The sequence below is a fragment of the Cariama cristata genome, unplaced genomic scaffold (assembly GCF_000690535.1).
Source record: "Cariama cristata isolate BGI_N322 unplaced genomic scaffold, ASM69053v1 scaffold31997, whole genome shotgun sequence".
Classification (NCBI taxonomy): domain Eukaryota; kingdom Metazoa; phylum Chordata; class Aves; order Cariamiformes; family Cariamidae; genus Cariama; species Cariama cristata.
In genome coordinates, this window is record NW_009626604.1 from 1 (window position 1) to 13465 (window position 13465).

The 13465-nt window shown below is 43.1% G+C and overlaps 1 protein-coding gene across 1 annotated transcript in view; it reads left to right on the top strand.

The window, feature by feature from the left end:
- Positions 1 to 3024: 3024 nt before the first annotated feature.
- The window catches only part of LOC104164689 (GMP synthase [glutamine-hydrolyzing]-like), a gene marked incomplete at both ends in the record, with an annotated part of 11802 nt that continues 1361 nt past the window's right edge, over positions 3025 to 13465 (top strand). Inside the window, 5 exons of the mRNA XM_009704097.1 lie at positions 3025 to 3098; positions 5342 to 5523; positions 9126 to 9240; positions 10765 to 10862; positions 11523 to 11626. Of these exons, the coding sequence (XP_009702399.1) occupies positions 3025 to 3098; positions 5342 to 5523; positions 9126 to 9240; positions 10765 to 10862; positions 11523 to 11626 (573 nt within the window). The remainder of the gene's footprint in view (positions 3099 to 5341; positions 5524 to 9125; positions 9241 to 10764; positions 10863 to 11522; positions 11627 to 13465) is intronic.

Genomic DNA, 13465 nt, shown 5'->3' on the forward strand with positions numbered 1-13465 from the left:
TCCTAGCAGCTGCCCACGCTGTTTGGGCATCGTGTCCCACTGAGGATGGTCACTCGTTCAGCCAACTTGAGAGAAAAGTTGGGTTGCTTAATTGCCGCAGAAGCGGGTGGGCTTGCCCACGCCAGCCCTCGTACCGGGCCCGCTGCCCTGGTCCTGTGACCCCCAGGGTCGTGCTGCTCCCTCAGCATCCGGGTCCAGTTCACAGCGACAGAGGGGGGGAAAAAAAAAAAAAGCGTGTTGGCATAGTTCTTGCATGCCGGGGTGACAAAATGACTTGTGCGCCTTTACGAAGTTGGAAGTTTTTTCTTGGTAGTGCAACTTCTGAACCAAAACTCAGCAAGCTGTCTCAAGCTGCTCCTGCAGTAGAATAAAAACCTTGTTCTAGACTTTTTATCTAGTTTGCAAGAAAACGTGACTCTTAGGGTTTTTTTTAAGTGCTTAGTTGGTCCCTGCTAAAGTTTTCTGACACACTTTTCCCTGACCATCGACCCAATCTCCTTCCCTGGCCTGGCTTGCTCTTGAGGGCTCCTCCTCTCTGGGGTGGTCGCACCCAGAGCTAGCTGTGCGTGCGGAGCTCATCTGCCACAAACCGTGCTCTCGCAGGAAGCGGGTGACGAGATGTTTCCACAGGAGGCCGCGTCACGGCAGCCACTGGGAACCTGCACACGACTTACTTAAATTAAAGTTTGTCTGAGGTAACGGGTTGGGGGTTCTCGTTTCAGTCTTGGGGACTGCCTGAGTTTGAAGGAGTTACTTTCCTGTTATACTTTGAAAAAAATATGAGTAAGTGTTCTTATACCTGCTTAATTTTAATACCACAGGGAAACAATTAAAGTGTTGTAAAACTTGTGCTGGCTTGAAAGTGCCGGATCAAAGCTCCTGGTTTAGGCTTGTCCTAAGTCATCAGTGTGGGTGAAAGCTCAGGGCTAAAGGCTTGGACCGAGGGCCCGCTGCTGCAGACCAGGCTCTGCCAGGTGCTTCTAGGTACTCCAGAATATGACTGTTCTGTATGTTAATGTGTTTTATAAATTGCATTAATGAAAAACTTGTGAGCATGTGGGTGTGTGAAATGCTGAGAAATTCCCTGATTCTGCTGAAGCGGGCTGTTAGGAACCTGCAAACTTAATTTAAAGCACTGGGTAGGTAGACCGAGGAATAAGATATGTGGTGTCCTTAGCTGGTAATGCAAGCCTGATGGCAGGTCTCCTACGGCAGCTCATTATGGAACTTTTTTATTTTTTTTTTCCACACAAAAAAGCCCAGCAGCGATGGAAGCTCTTTTCTCTTCCGGTGTTACCAAGTGGTAGAGCTGAAACATGGCTTGAGGCTGACCCTTGCGGCGGCAGTGCGGTCGGAGGTGCCGATACGGTTCAGGTGGCACTTGGGACCTCGGTTCCAGGTCTCGGGCCTGTGAAACAGCGGGCAGACGGCAGTCTGGGGGTACAGCGTTTTGATAGTGTGATAGCTGTTTGTTTCATTGGTCATAGAGAAAAGAGGGATCCTTCATGTATGATGTGGTTTTCCGGGTGACTTGTGATTTAAATTAGCTGAATAGACTTCCCCCCCCCCGTTTTTTTCTTGGCATACATAAATTCTATTCTGTTTTTAGTCCCACTCTCGGGACATCAGAACGGAGCCTCTGTCTGCTCTGTCCCAACGCCTGAACCGCCTTGGGCAGCTGTCAAACCGGCTTTGACAGAACTTCTCAAAACTGTTCTCCAGATTTTTGTGAAGATAGACCAGGAGACGACAAGGAACTCTAGTTACACCCCTACTGAGGGGAAAACAAAGCTTTTGTTAGAAACTGGAGAATCCCCATGGGGAAGAGGTGCTGGCTCCATAAACCCTGTCCCTGCAGGAGCTGGGCTGTCTGGTACCCTCTTCGTCTTTCTCCTGGCACGCGTACGGTATACAAATGCATGAGCTAGACTGCCGCGTTGGCTGCACGTTAACAGCATCTGTTCCTTTTTTGATTTTATTAAATGAAGTTTCCCTGGTTAAATTTGGGTTCAAAATATCTAGCCTTGGAACTATGCCTTTGAATAAATAAAGCCAGACCCTGTACTGACTTACCGCATTTCTCCTTCTTCTTTTTCCATGTGATTTACAGTAACGTTTCTCTTGGGCTCTCCTCAGAGCTGAACCTCCTTATGGTTCTACTTTAACTCAAAAGCGAAGCGCACAACCTCCTCTGACACGCTGTCACAGTGTCGTGATTGTCCCGGGCTCGCTGGTGTTAACTCCCGGGATGGGACTTGCTTGGGGGTGTGCTGCAAGGTTGCCTACAGGCGAAAAGGACAGTGGGCAGTGCCCTGTGATGTACTGGGAGAAAACGATTTCAGTCTGTAGTTTACTCTAAGCCCACATCTAAGGGAGCAACGAGTTATTAGGCCACCAAATGAACGATTTATTTTTTTTTTTCTTCTGGTGAGGTGCATGTTGCCTCGCTCATCTTACACATTCCCCATAAGGAGATGTGTGTTGCTCGATGGATGCAGTGCTTTTGCTGGATTTTGGCCCAAATACCCTTAGCCTCATTTGAGGGAAAACCTTCTGAGCTATGATTAGACCCTGGCTTTTGAGATTTTTTTGGGGGGAGGGTATTAATGGACTCTCAGGGAAACTCAGGCAATGCACTATTTCTTGAAGCCTTAAACAGCCATATTTAAGGGCCGCATAAACAACTAAGAAGTGGTTCTAATGTTGATGCAGTTTTCTGTGAAGGCGTTCCCCTGATCCTTGTGCAAAACGGTGCTGTACTTTGCGAGAGCGAAGAAGCAGGGACAGCTGAGTGAAGGGGTTTGCCAGCTCGAGAGCCGAGTGCTGACATCTGGGTGACTGCAGCGCGGAGACTCGGCCGGTTCGTTCTAGTGACGAAGGGGTATGTATGGCTGTCCTGCTCCTGCCGAGGAGAGCTAAGGAAGGTGCAGGTTCAGTTGAGATGCAGACCTGCTTATGCCGCCTTACACATCATTTCTCAAACTACGCCCAATGTAACTTTGAGTGTTTTTTGTTTCTGCGCAGATGTCTCCCCCACAGCTATTGCTTGGGCCCAGCTAACTACACCTGACTGCCCAAAGCTGCTCGGTGCCTTCAGGGTAGGGCACGGAAAATGAGATCTCTTTACAGGTGTAAGTGCTTGGCCATCAGTCCAGCTGAGCTGACGCTAACAATAACTTGGGTTTAGTCTTTTTTTTTTTTTTCTTCTTTTATTGTAAAATGTAAAAGCTGCCTTCACAGAGTTGTGCTACTTTCTTCTTACTCATTCTGCAGGTTCTTAGGGGTGGTCTGCAGGTTGGGAAGGGCTAGGGTACGACGTGTGAGTAGCACTGCTGACAGGTGAGACCCATCCGTGCAAGGTCTGGCTGTGCATCTGTGGCTTGCTCCGGGGGTCTGGAGGGGACCGCTTACGTCCCACCCCGGTCTCTTGTGGGTGGAAGTGGACAATCTCAGACGCTAAGCTGAGAGGGCTGCGGAGCTCTGTCCCTTCACGGTACAAGCCACAGCACGTGCCCTGAAACAATTAAAGACTTTTAATAACAAATAGCACTGCAAGGAGTAGTGTTTGCCACATGATGGGATCAGGATAGAATAAGGCTGTTGGTCTTTCTCGTAATAACTGCTAATTTAGAAATGGCTAGGTGAAAATGCCCAGAATTACTTTAAAAGTGATTCCCTCCCTTCCACTAGAAAGGAAGACAGTTCTGGTGACCTCTCCCCATCCGACCAGGGGGTCTGAAGGGACGTTAACCGCTGAGGACTGCTCCCCTCCAACACATGCCCTTTTTGTTGTGTAACTCAAGACGAAAGAGTCATTAAGAGCTCGCCTCGGGCACACTCAGCTACCAGCTGGAGGAAAGAAATTAAGTAACTGACTCTAACCTGGATTTAGGCTTTTGAGGGATTTAGCATGATTTTTTTCTGCTTATGTCCTTTAATTTAGATGAAACCTTTTCCAGCTAGTGTAAACTCTGGAAATTTCTGGTGTGCTTGGCTTCCTTGGCTAATTTGAAGACAGTTATCTGAGGTGTCTCTTGTGGCTGAGGAAGAAAGCTCAAAGGCAGCCTTTGCTGTATATTTGCTGGGGAGAATGTGTCCTAGCAGGATAATGCTCTCCTCCAGCACGACCTGGGGTTAATGTGGGGGTGATTATCTGATCCACATGGAAATACCATGGCGTGCTGCAGGCTGCCCCAGCGTCCTTCGGAGCCTGAGCGCAGCGGTGGGAACCTCCTGTGAGCCCTGGATCGAAGGATGTGTTGCCTGGTACAAACATGCAGAACAACTCCAACGTGCCATAATTAAAAATCGAAATGGTTGTAAGCTTCAAGATGTGTTTTGAGGCAGTGCTTGCCAAAGTAAAACTCTTCCCAGCTTTTCCTTCCTCAAACTACATTGGCAAGGAAACAGTGTAAGTTTAAGTTAAGGGAGAAACACTCCCAAAGTAAGCAATTTCATTAAGCAGCAGAATTTTTTGTGCATGAATTTCTTGGTGTCTTATGGTGTGGTTGTGTCACATTCTTCCTTGAAGATCCTCCGATACAGATACTTCCATTGAATACCTGCCTCTTTTCAGAATATCATGTAAAAAAAGAAGAAACTTGTCCTTGTGTTTTCTAGCCCTCTCTCAGATTGTAACTGAAGTTGGCTGACCAATTCAAATGTGACGGGGTCAAAGGGAACAGTTGTTTTGTTCTGATGTGCAATCTGCTTGAATGCTGCATTCAAAAGTTGGGTTTTTTTGAAAATTCATTTAGCGGAGACATTTGTTCTCAATTTCTCCTTTTTATTCTCTCCAGGAGGCAATGTCAAGTGAAAGCTCAGTGTATGAGGCAGTGTGATGGGGAAAAACATTTTTCTTCTGACTTTGCACTGTCCTGTTTTGCTTGAGAAAAAGGCACATGCTCTTAATTATCGTAGGGTGTGCTGGGTTTTGTGTGGAACCGTAAAATGGAGAAAGCTGGAGTGGCTGTCGTGGTGAACAGAGCATATGACTTATTTATGGAAAGCTCTGCCTTCATTAGCTTATTAGCATTTTTCTTCCCTAATTTGTACCTTCTTTGTTTTGGGGGATGGCGATGTTGTGTTTGTGTGGCTGCTTGGGAGGGATGGGCTGTGTTAATGTATAGCCCCTTTGTCTTGCCAGTACATCTGCTGGTCCTTATAGACTTGAGGATTTTTTTATTTAGAAGTTTCTTGGCTAGTCTTTATCATTTTAATCATAAATTAACATAGGCAACCTTAGCAAGCTTTGCAGATGTTAGTTGTGTAAGAGATGTGGCTTAAAGTCTGCGATCTGCAATGTGTCACCATAAAGCGCTGACGTGAGTGATGTTCACAGCCGGAGAACGCCGGAGGAGAGCTCAAGGATGGGCAGCACCACTACGAGGGAGCCGTCGTCATACTCGATGCCGGAGCGCAGTATGGAAAAGTCATCGATCGTCGGGTGCGCGAGCTGTTCGTCCAGTCCGAGATCTTCCCGTTGGAAACGCCAGCCTTTGCAATCAGAGAACAAGGCTTTCGGTAGGTCGTCTACTGCGATGCCTCTGCCTGTATGTTCTGCTTGTTCTCTCCCTTCGGTCTAATGGTATCTGTGGATGTTGGCAGCAGTGGTAATTGCGTGGGGTTTTATGTGCAATAGCTTTCATTGTAATGATGCTAATGATCGCATCTTCAGCTTATCCACAGAAACACCTGAGTTTTGCTGAGGACACTTGTGCAGCAGTATATATTTTGTATATTTGCTTCTTAATGCCCTAGTGTCATTTTAATAATTTCCATTTGTATAATTTAAGAGGTTGCATTTTAAATATGTATCTGCAAAAATTTAGATGATCTTGATTTACTTGTTAAACTAGGGTAGCTATTAATCAAGAAAACAAGCCTTGTGAGTTTCTAAAAATTATTTTTTTAGTTTAAAAAAAAATTTAAATAACTAACTTGGATACTGAGGGTATTGTGGTAAATCATACCAAACTGTTTCTGGGAAGCAACTAAAGAAAACTAACTGAAACTACCACTCGTTATTTGCAGCAAGAAAAGGTCTCTCAATTATTTAGTACTTTGTACATTTCTTTTGCTTGTTTTATTAGGCTTACCAGAGTATGCCTGTCTTTTGTGTGGGGAAAATAAACACCCTGAAGTCTACCAATCATCAAAGACCTTACTTGTCAGTTTGGTACAAATCCAGAAATACGATGCATGTGTGCTTCTCTGTTGTGCCTGGCAACAGATAAGATGGCACTTGGCTGCAGAATTGCGTTTTTCTAATCAGTGGTAATTAGTGAATCAGTAAACAGTGTATTTTAGAAAGTCAAATAGGAACCTACTGATCTCTCCTGAAAACACAGAACAGAAAACACAGGAACTGCTGGATCTATCAGGTAGCTGTTGTGTGAAGAATTTTTCAGAAATGTTCTGAAAAGTACCTTCTAGTCAGATCTCGTTTATAATTCTTCTCCAACAGTCAAGTCTTTAAAAGATGGACGTACCTAATTACTGGTTTAAAAAAAATTCTTGCGTCTCCTGTGTGTTGGATTTGAGGTGTGGGTCATAGTACTAATGATGTTTTGTCTCGGACCTGTGCTGTATTGGTGCAGGTTTCTAGTGGGAAGACCTTTTCCACCTTTCTTTTCGTAGTTGAAGGTTCTTCAAAGTCTCATGATTAGACCTGTTGGACTTATCATTCCAAATAATTACTCTCTAAAATGTGGCAAGACCTCTTCATTCAAAAGGTCACTTCTCAAGGTTGAGATAGTGGTTTCAGGTTATCGATTACCCAGGTTGGTCAATAAGCCTTGTGTCCACAGTCTCAGTCAATCATTTGCATCCAGGAAAGCTCAACAAATACTGATGCCAACTGTTGGGTGCCTTTATTTAGTGACCACCATAAAAAAGACTTCATGGTTTTACTGCAAGTTTTTGATATATATTCCCTGTGTCATGGGAATAGTCGAGTTTCTGTGTTGCAGCTCATGCATTGAGTGGACCAAGGAGCTGCGCTTTGGTCTGTGCTGAGGTTTGAGACAGGCAGCAAGATTGAACCTTTTGCTAAATTGTATTTACATGTTGTGTTTAAAAAGCCAGGTCCTCCAATTTTAATAGTTTCAGAACAATCTCTAGTGACAAGTTTTATCTGAATGTGACATAAATGTCAGCAGTTTCCATGAGATCCTGGCCCGGGGCTGAGGAGGTGCCACAGTCGGGGGCTCCGCTGGTGTCAGTCTGAATTCTGGCGCTGTCTGAGCACTGCCATGAGCCCTGAGGTTGGGGTATCAATGCAGGCATTTTAGTCTTGGTATTTTTATGTGGTTCCTGATGTGCCTTTAATCTGCTGCAAGTAGGCTTTCCAAAGCTAGATCAGCCTGTTTTGGAAATGGTTTAAGGTAAACCAGAAAAAGGTATATTAATACCAGCGCAAGAAGGTATGTAAGAAATTGCGTGGTGTTGCAGTAAAACTTTCAAAATCTTCATCCTGTGCTAGTTTTAATTTCTCCTAGTCAGCTGAGAGGATGCAGGTTCCTCTCTCGCCCTCAGCTCCTAACGTTTTTGTTTAATACTTGGGCATGTTGGATAACCTTTCTGTATTCTGTGGGATTTTAATTGGTATGGAAAAAAGCAGATTTTTAAGACTCTACTTTTTGAATAGGACAGTGTGTAACTATTTTGACTTCTCATAAGAATGTTTCATTTGTAGGTGAGGCTATATTTCCTTTAATATTAAATAGTGTTCTGTACATATGGCACTTAACTCCACATATAGAAGCATCTGCTTATTAGAAGCGGTGATACCACCAGGCATTAAGAGATTTCAGGCTCTTTCTAGTGGTGTCCGAGTTTAGGAAATTCGTCATGTCTCCAACTGGAACAGAAGTGCCTGTACGAGAACAGCAGGTACTAGTTGTCAAGATTGTTCAGTGTAAAACTACAGCTATGTCAGTTGTATGCTTATTCCGAAGCTCACTTGTAGATCCCAGCATACAAAGAAATAAATGCTGCCTCTTCCAGCTTGCGAGCTGCAGTGCTTTGGCTCCGAGGGGTGCCTCCATCCAGCCCTCCACCTCCTCCCCTGCCTTGAAATGAGGAGCCGGGGCTGGGGTGGAGTGGGGCTGCAGGGGAGATCTAGCCGCCCATGGGTGGGAGCAGGTACCCTGTGTGACTGCAGTTGAGAGGTGGAGTTCGGAACGTGGGCTCGTTACGACATGATTTTTTTTTTTCTGCCGGTGGTACGGATGTTGTGAACGCAGTGCCTGTTTCTGCTGCTTAAAAATAGAAAAAAATCTATTTTGACAGTACTTGGTGATAAACACTCTAAATAATGCTAGAAGGAAGCTTTATTAGATGTATTTAATCCCATGTATGCAACTCCTCTGTGGTCCCATTTTGCATTTTTTGTTGGGAATAATGGGTTCGGTGTTCTCTGTGAAATAAACAGTATGCGAGTCCAAGGTCTGGTACGCCCGTGTTTGATCCTGGGTTGAGGCTGAAAAGCATTGCTCAACTGGCTGGTACTTCTGCAGTTCACGATCTTGCAAATCATCATGGTTTGCAAAGGTCTCTCTTCCCCTTTGAAAAGATTTAATTTTCTGTTATAATGTGAAATATTAACTTCAAACCATAAAAGCTTGCACGTATTGGACTTTTATTCACAACCTGTGGCTAATGCCATCTCACTTTGTAATCAGAGTGGATTAAGGGACGTTTTCTCAGCAGCTCTAGAAATTTGGGAGTCTGTTTTCTGAACACGGCTCCCCTCCAGATGGCATTGACATCATGAAGTATATATATATCTTAATGCTAATACTCTGTGTTTGATCCTAGCCATCTTGCTTCTCTCTCGTAGTTGACGCTTGGCTATGAGGAATTTAAAATACAGTCACTTTTTAAGATTAATTATATTTGACTTTGTTTAAACTGATGAAATACTTCTCTGGTAAGCTGCTGGTTTTGACAGCTGTAGCATAGCAAAGTTAAGCTATATGGTAGGGTATCTGTGTTAAAATTTATATTAGAATATGTAGACTTCTAAGAGTATTATGAGGCAATGTCAATGTTTAAAGCAAATAAAGAGATTTTAAAGTAAGCAATGTATTTGAGAAAATATTTTCTTTACCTTTTGTCTGCAGAGCTATCATTATATCTGGAGGACCAAACTCTGTGTATGCAGAAGATGCACCATGGTTTGACCCAGCAATATTTACAATAGGAAAACCAGTTCTTGGAATCTGCTATGGCATGCAGGTGCTGTTGAGAGATACGTTTGTCTACAGCCATCTTCTAGGCCTCATTTCTGATACTAATGGCAGATGAACTGCTGAAGGACCTACTTTTCAAATATGAGCAGTATGCCATGTATGCAAAAGATATTTTTAAAGTGCTAATTGGTAAACTGAGCATACCGTGTATTCTTTTCTTGGCTCTGCCATACCAATAGAATAAATGGTTTCTTTTTGCTTAATTGCTGTGAATTGGGTTCCACACTGACTTTTTCTGTCACAATGAATGTAACCTGGGAGTCATTAACTGATTCTGTCTAGTTGGTATTGGAAAATGTGCCCCTCATGTAAACAATAGTTTTTCCCTTGGTTTTCAAGTGTGGAATGTTCCTAGCATAGTTCTTAAGAGCACTTAAATGCTCCCCACCAACCACTTATTTACCTTAGGACTGAGTGGTGATCCTGCAATGATCTAGTAGGTCCAAGCTGAGTGAAGAAACAAACTTCCAAGGAGACAAGGGATGGATTATATGCATGACTTCTGCTTATGCATCTTGATTTTTTCCAGGGTTAGTGATTTACTAGGCCATCAGAGGTGCTGAATAGTGGCTGGAAAAACGCCTTTAGAAAGGCTCATAATTATGGAAACAATGTTGGCACTCCCTGTTGTAAAGGGAAATGTTTGTTGAATTAAAATGTGCCTTAAAATGCTAAGGAAAGTGAAAACCACGTTAGCTAGCCTCAAGCAGGGGAGTTCCTTAAGGCTGATGTTACAGAAATGAATGAAGTGTGTGTATTAACGCAGTACTACTTCATTAGAAAAGATTGAAATCAGTCAAGTGCAGTAAGTATAATATCAATCTAGGTCTAAAATGAAGCCTTAAATCTCTGAAAATTGAAGTAGTTGGAAGGTGAAACTTTCAAAATATTTTTTAAGTTGCCAGTTATATTTGCAAGGAAAAAAAAAGTCTTTGAGACTTCTGGAATCTAAAATGCCGATATCCAACTCTAAACAACAAGGTGAGGTTTTAGGAAGAAAATACCTGGCTGAGAATTGTAGTACTCTGATATAGCAAGGATCATTAAGAGTCACAGAAATAACGCTAAGGGAAGAGGCTCACGTTTTTGACGGGTTCTCCAGAGCTGAGGAGCCACATTTTGAGAAGTTTAAGCCTATCTGAGGGCCCTTAACTAAAGGATAGATAAATCAGATTTTTGTTCAGCAGCTTGACTGTTTTTATGATAACTGGCCTGAGATACTCAGCTGATCGTAGAGCAGCCATTTGTAAGTGCAAGTAGATGTACACTATTGAATATGCATTATTTTGCAATTATCTACCTATTGTCTACTGTTGTGGATCTCTGCTGCTCATTGTTTGAAGAGAATTCTTACCATTTTGCAAAATGATATATTAAATTAGTATAATCACGAAAAACTAGGTTGGTATGTATTGGAGGGCTAGAGCTGTTGTCAGTCATGGGCAGACTGAGATATAAAGCGGTACTAGATTGCGTGGTGCTTTTTCATGTAACACTTCTGTTTTGACAGATGATGAATAAGGTATTTGGAGGTACGGTGCACAAGAAGAGTGTTAGAGAAGATGGAGTGTTTAGCATTACTCTGGATAACACATGTTCACTGTTCAGGTACTGTATTCTTGGTTGGCACCCATCCAGTTCTTGAAGGGTAGTAGGAAATCTGAAACCATTCACTTTCTACCTTCCTTTAAAATTGCTTTGTGATGTTTTATAAAGCCAGAATTAGATTTCTTGGTAGTTTGGCAATGCCTTTCAAGTTCCTTGTAATAATTCTAACAGTTTACTCATACCCGACATCCCAATTTTATTAACTTTCCCCTGTAGGGCGCTGCAGAACTTTATACCCTGCCTAAAGTCTGAGGTGCCCAAATTGTCCTGAATACACTTTGTGAAGTTTTCTTGCTCAAAACTTCATTGAAATAAAAAGCAGGACTCCTAAGTATCCTGATTGACTCTAGATGGCTCTACATGTCAAAGAGAGGATACTTCAATATTGCTGTGTTTCTAGAGAAAACACGGACCCTTCTGAATTAAGGTAAATTACTTCTTGCATGAAGGATATATTTTACAAGGACTTACACAGCTTCCAATGGAGGCATCTCAGAGTTGGAGATGACTGTTTCTGGGAAAGAAATCCTGCGTATGTTTCAAATGGGCCTGGTCAATCGAGATGTTCTTTTATTGGGATCCCCAAGGGCTTCTCTTGGAAACGCAGGTAGTTAGGTTTTTTCTTTTTTTAATTGATTCTAGTTTTTAATCTTTGTTTAGGGGCCTTCAGAAGGAAGAACTTGTACTCCTCACTCATGGAGATAGCGTGGATAAAGTAGCTGATGGATTCAAAGTGGTTGCACAGTCTGGGAACATTATAGCAGGTATTTATTTTATACTGAAATTGCCTTTTGATAACATTCGTTAAAGGAAAGAATTATGGCAGGCAGTGGTTAGAACCAAATGGGAACAGAATATCTCTTATTTAACTGCCAAATAAGTTGATTGTTTTGAACAATTTCTTGTGTATGTTTGCTTGCGTGTTGTGCTGTCATGATAATAAAGACATAGACATGAAAACAAATAGTCTTGTTTTTTAAGGTTTCAGGAAAATTTACCTTTATTTTTACAGTTTATGCTATTTTAAATAAAATATTGTGTGCCCTTAAGGCAGGGTAGAGGAAGACATACTGTAGTGTGCAGTGTAAGTGGTATTTGGTTTTTGCACTGTAATAGTACAAGTCAAACACTGTTTAATTATTAAATCTTGATTAACTTGTTATTGTAGTTAATATTATTGCATGAATGTTCAACTGAGCAAAAATAATGTTGGTACTGAAAGCAATGTTTCAAACATTACACACAGATTGTCACGGGAAAATGTAAGACCTTAGAATTTGGTTTTTTGAAAGCTACTCGAATTATTGAATGCAAGCAGCCTCTTTAAGGCTCTTTCCTAGGAGGTGGGAGACATGGAGAGGTCTTAAGTTTGCTCAGCCACTTAGTAAGATCTCAAAGTATTCACCTGGTTTATTTTAAATCTTTCATTTAAAAAAAAAAAAAAGGGGGAGAGGGAAGCTTAAGATACTGCTCTTAAGTCAGACAGGTAACTAATTTGAGAAAAACTGACCTTTTAAAAGACTTAAAGATGTTTTGTTATGGAAAGATTCTTTCCAGTCTACTGTTAAGATCCTTCAAAGTGATCTAGAATTCAGGCCTACTCAGATCGCTGTATAAATTGTTTTGCTGTGTAAAGTTTGCCGCATCCAGCGTGCAAGCCCCACCAGAGCTCTGATATCTTTAACTCTGCTTTATGGAGGCATTAGAAACAGAGTTGTACCTTTCCCGTCTGCCATGCTTCCCTGTGCCATTTCCCAGGGGCTTTTACAAAGGCCTGTGACTCCTATCTACAAGAAGGATCGGAAGGACGATCCGGGGAACTACAGGCCTGTCAGCCTGACCTCGGTTCCAGGCAAGGTCACGGAACAGATCATGTTGAGGGCCATTCCACAGCACATGCAGGAAAATCAGAGGATCAGGACCAGCCAACATGGATTTATGGAAGGAAGATCATGCGTGACCAATCTGGTTTCCTTTCATGACAAGGTGACCCATTTGGTAGATGAGGGAAAGGCTGTGGATGTTGTCTACCTAGACTTTAGTAAGGCCTTTGACATGGTCTCCCACAGCGTCCTCCGAAATAAATTGGCTGCTCGCAGCTTAGATAGGTGGACTCTCCGATGGGTAAAAAACTGGCTGGACGGCCGGGCCCAGAGCGTTGTGGTCAATGGAGCTAAATCCAGTTGGTGGCCAGTTACTAGTGGTGTTCCCCAGGGCTCAGTGTTGGGGCTGGTGCTGTTCAACATCTTTGTAGATGATCTGGACATGGGGATTGAGGGCACCCTCAGTAAATTTGCAGATGACACCAAACTGGATGGGAGTGTTGATCTACTGGAGGGTAGGAAGACTCTCCAGAGGGACCTGACCAGGCTGGATAGATGGGCTGAGATCAACAGCATGAGGTTCAACAAGAACAATGCCAGGTCCTGCCCTTTGACCACAGAAGCCCCGTGCAGTGTTACAGGCTGGGGGAAGAGTGGTTAGAAAGTGGTCAAGCAGAAAAGGACATGGGGGTGTTGATTGACAGCCGTCTGAACATGAGCCAGCAGTGTGCCCAGGTGGCCAAGAAGGTCAATGGCGTCCATGGCTTGTATCAGCAACGG